We start from the raw sequence: 1,535 nt of genomic DNA, 5'->3' as shown, positions 1-1,535 counted from the left end.
GCATTGATGATTCTCCCTGAGAAGTCAGCCCTGCCTTGAAGACATCCCAATACATCATTGGTGGTAGCCCTCTGTGGATGGGCAGCTTAAAATGACTGTGCACCAACAGAGCCGGTTAAGGTGCCACCAGTTTATGCTCAAATAAGTCAATACATAACTCAGCACTTATGTTTCCTGACAATAAATCAATCAACTTCAATTTGTATTCATTTTATTTGCAGGGTAACTTCAATTTCTAGCATTGCTGCATTGGTGAATAAATGAAAAAAGAAAATGTAAGCTCCACTGAATATTTTTTAATTGTTGGATTTTCGGATGTTCCTCAGTTGCAGATTCCACTTTTTGTTACATTTGTAATAGTTTACCTGTTAACTCTAGTAGGAAATCTTCTGATCATGACAACAATTTACTCAAGCTCAAATCTGCACACACCTATGTACTTCTTCCTCACACATTTGTCCTTTCTTGATATCTGTTACGTCTCAGCCCTTTTTCCACAGTTGCTGGCCCACTTCTTTCTGGAGGGCACACATGTATCTTTTACTGAATGTCTGCTACAGCTGTTTTTTTTCATTGGCCTGGCCACGGTTGAGTTCCTTCTCCTCACAGTCATGGCTTATGATCGGTTTGTCGCTATCTGCAATCCCCTGCGCTACATGACCATCATGAACAAGGCTGTGTGCATGTGGTTGGCTGCTGGAAGCTGGGGAGTTGGTCTTGTAAATGCGATTCCACACATTGTGCTATTGTCCAAGCTCTCATTCTGCAATTCCCACACAATTAACCACTTTTTCTGTGATATGACTGCTCTGTTGAAGATTTCTTGCAGTGACACTTTCAGCAATGGGATACTCATTTACATCAATGGAGTTCTAATAGCAATGATGACATTCATTTTAATCATTATATCTTATTGCAAAATCACAGCGTCAATTCTGAAAATCAAATCAAAGGGCGGAAAAGATAAAGCTTTTTCCACGTGTGCCTCCCACCTCACTGTGGTTATTTTATTCTATGCATCTCTCTGTTCAACATACATGCGGCCGACATCAACATATTCAATTAAAGACAGCAAGATAATGTCTTTGTCATATGTCGCTGTTACACCACTGTGCAACCCCATTATATACTGTCTAAAAAATGCTGAGTTTAAAAATGCTCTCAGAAAGACCAAGATAATAATGTGAATTGTAATGAGGAAAGAAAGCTGCATACTTTCAAGAGCAGCAAACCAATTAAAAAATTGAAAGAGAAAGTCATTTTTACACAAATGTTGTAATATTATTTGGTATATGATATACACTGATATATTGATGAATGTTGTACATGTTTTAGCAGAATGCTTTTTTAAAGCGACATGCAAAAAACAGCTGATTACAATACTGTTTCACAATAGTAATACTGTCAGAAACATACATTGAACACAACATAAGAGGAAAAAACTAATTAGAGTTTGATAAAAATGCATTTTGAAATAAAAGTTTGTATTTATTTTAGCCTTTTAAATGTTGTATTTCACAGATATAGTTTTAAAT

At 36.6% G+C, this 1,535-nt stretch overlaps 1 protein-coding gene across 1 annotated transcript; it reads left to right on the top strand.

The window, feature by feature from the left end:
• The first annotated feature begins 260 nt into the window (after window positions 1–260).
• LOC147700783 (olfactory receptor 5V1-like) lies at window positions 261–1,187 on the top strand. The gene has a single exon (XM_086928489.1). It carries the CDS (start codon window positions 261–263, stop codon window positions 1,185–1,187), a length of 927 nt encoding a protein of 308 aa, XP_086784615.1.
• Window positions 1,188–1,535: the final 348 nt, after the last annotated feature.

The sequence above is a fragment of the Lissotriton vulgaris genome, chromosome 7 (assembly GCF_964263255.1).
Source record: "Lissotriton vulgaris chromosome 7, aLisVul1.2, whole genome shotgun sequence".
NCBI classification, from domain to species: domain Eukaryota; kingdom Metazoa; phylum Chordata; class Amphibia; order Caudata; family Salamandridae; genus Lissotriton; species Lissotriton vulgaris.
The sequence above is the reverse complement of the archived record's forward strand: the minus strand, read 5'-3'. Positions and strand labels throughout refer to the sequence as shown.

Coding starts and splice junctions, on each gene's coding strand:
- LOC147700783 (XM_086928489.1), top strand. CDS start 261: ATGAAAAAAGAAAATGTAAGCTCCACTGAATATTTTTTAATTGTTGGA.